General features: G+C 44.0%; 1 protein-coding gene across 1 annotated transcript; it reads left to right on the top strand.

Moving 5' to 3' along the window:
• The first annotated feature begins 1,374 nt into the window (after window positions 1–1,374).
• On the top strand, window positions 1,375–2,391 carry LOC149155184 (uncharacterized). The gene has a single exon (XM_089444344.1). The coding sequence runs from the start codon at window positions 1,375–1,377 to the stop codon at window positions 2,389–2,391; it is 1,017 nt and encodes a 338-aa protein (XP_089300470.1).
• The last annotated feature ends 588 nt before the right edge of the window (window positions 2,392–2,979 follow it).

The following is a 2,979-nucleotide window of genomic DNA, read 5'->3' on the forward strand; positions in this document are numbered from 1 at the left end:
ACTTCAAGCACCTGTCGACCGGTCGCTGTTGAACGCCCAAAGATAGAACTACCTAGCCAACGGATCAATGACCAGATCCAGTACATGAGAGACCACGCACTGATTGGAAAATTCATCGGGATGTGGCCAACAGAAAAAGCGTTGCATGGCTGGATCGCGGCTAAATGGAAGCCGAAAGGACACATAACACTGTAGCTAGGACCTAAAGGGTTCTTCACGGCCATATTCAACTGCATAGAGGACAAAAACAGGGTCATAGATGGAGGGCCTTACTTCTTTAATGCAGCAGGTCTTTTTCTGAGAGGATGGGTGGAGCGCTTCAATCCAGACAAAGAGGATCTCAGCTGGGCGCCAGTCTGGATCCGTCTGTATTCTCTTCCTACGGAGTACTGGGACGAGGAGACTTTACAGGTCATAGGAAATGGGCTTGGTGAATATGTCAAAACTGCTGAGGAGACAAAACTTCAAAGGTACACATCCTATGCCCGGATCTGCGTATACATGCACCTCAATAAGCCTCTCCCGGATACGGTAAGTATCTTTCATGATGATGTAGAATGGGTCCAGCTAATTGATTATGAACATGTGTCGTTCCAGTGCAGAAGATGCCATACTCTGGGTCATCTGTTTTGAGACTGTCCTTTAACTCAAAAACCCCTGAATAATTCTGAATTGAATGAGTCGGATCAGAGAGGCTTCACAAAAGTAGTTAATCGTAGGAGAAACAACAAAAGATCCACCTCAAACCCTAAGAAACCACAAGCTAATACTTCACGGCCTTCCACGAGCAATACTTTTGAAGTGTTAGCCTAGCAAGATGCCCACAACTCTGAGATCCTTACCTCATTTAAGGAGGTCCTGGTAACGAACATGCAATCTCCAGAGTCTGATCCCAAGAAAGGCCTTAAAGAATCATTAACCACAGATCCGTCCTCTTCAGAATAAAAGCACAAAGCCCACTTGGTCCTATCAAGTAATGGAGGAAGATAATATGCATACCGACCATACAAAGGTATCAGAAACAACAGAAGGAATAGGCAAAATACAACATATGGAAGAAGAACAGGACAACATAGATATTGGGGATTTGGACATCCAGGGACTGGAACAGGCATGCGACGCACAGATGTATGATAAAATTCCCGAGAGGCAGTTGGAGAATCTGGAAGCAATCCTATCCATAGCTCAAAGACAAAAATCACTGGGTATTCAAACAGGAAGTCCCTGGGACGGGAAAAACATCAGCAAAGAGTTCAAAAAACGAGGAAGGAAAACGGACCTCCAGCGCACCATACGCATTGGGGAAATGCTAGTGGAGTCAGGGAGGTATTCCAAGCTCACGAAGTACTACGACTCTCTCCCTAACCTTCAATCATGAAGCTCATCTCTTGGAACATCAGAGGGCTCAATAGCCCTGGGAAATGCAGATTAATCAAAAATATGATAAAGCAAGAAAAACCACAAATACTCTTTTTGCAGGAAACCAAATGCAATTCCATCTCTCTTGATAGAATAGCAGCAAAAGCTTGGCCTGGTAGTCAAGTTGCAGCAGTAGATGCATCCGGCGCCTCCGGAGGCTTAGCAATTATATGGGATGCTCGTACCATTGAGCTCAATAATATACATGCTAACAAGAATTTCCTTCAAGCGACATTCCATATCACAGGAACCAATATTCACGGGCTATTAACTAATGTATATTTTCCCCAGGAGACTGGGAATAAAATCGAACTCCTGAACACACTCTCCATGATCAATGCAGCTAGGGCTCATCCATTATGGATAAATGGGGGGGACTTCAATATGATCACCAAGATGGAAGAAAAGCGAGGAGGAAGGAACAATCTGGATACGGAGAGCAACAATTTCAAAGAATACATTCAAGGAAATTGGCTTATCGACCTGCCATTCAATAATGGACTTCACACCTGGAATAACAAAAGAACTGGAACCCAACAAATTGCGTCTCGCCTGGACAGATTCCTAATCTCAGACAATGCAATCCATTTGGGAGGCGACCTCTCAGCTTCAATACTACCGTTCTCCGGTTCAGACCACTGGCCAATCTCCCTTCAATGGTCTCGACCAGGCAATACAAGTCGTAAGCCTTTCCACTTCGAGGCTTTTTGGATGACTCATCCAGATTTTAAAAATTTGGTCACTACGGAATGGACCAACTATAATCCGCCAAAGGGTACAAAAATGCTGCAATTCCAACAGAAGCTTAAACACCTCAAAAGTAGAATAAAGCAATGGAATCACTCCACGTTCGGCAACATATTCCAGGCTCAGGCAGCACTAGATCAAGACATGAAGCAGTTACAGCAACGGATTATCACAGAGGGTAGAACAGAGGAATATGTGAAACAGGAAAGGGCTCTTGAAGCATAGATCTCAGAAAGGGCCAAACAGGAGGAATTGCTCTGGAGGCAAAAATCTCGTATCAGGTGGCTAAAAGAAGGGGAAAAAACACAAAATTCTTTCATCGAATGACTATCCAGCGCAGAATGAACAATAACATTACCCACATACAAACTGAGCAGGGGACAAGAGTGGAAAACCATGAAGACATTGAACTAGAACTACTCAACTACTTTAAGCAAGCCCATCAAGAACCACAGGGTAACAGAATGCAAGCAATAGATAAAATTACAAGGAATATACCAAAAGTCATTACGGAGGAGCACAATCAACTTCTACTCAAGCCAATCAACTTACAGGAGGTGGAAAATGCAGTGCATCAGCTGAAAGAGGGAAAGGCGCCAGGTCCTGATGGGTTCACTTCCAACTTCTTTCATAATTTTTGGGACCTAATTAAAATGGACGTCTGGCAGGTTGTGGAGGAATCAAGATCTATGCGATGGATGCTGCCAACTATGAATGCCACATTCATAGCGCTGATACCAAAAGAGGCTCAGTCTAATACCCCAGACAAATTTCGGCCCATTTCCCTATGCAACGTCATCTACAAGATCGTTT

Source organism: Pinus tabuliformis, chromosome 9 (genome assembly GCF_031772625.1).
Source record: "Pinus tabuliformis cultivar Carrire ecotype Pingquan chromosome 9, CPIR1, whole genome shotgun sequence".
Taxonomy (NCBI): domain Eukaryota; kingdom Viridiplantae; phylum Streptophyta; class Pinopsida; order Pinales; family Pinaceae; genus Pinus; species Pinus tabuliformis.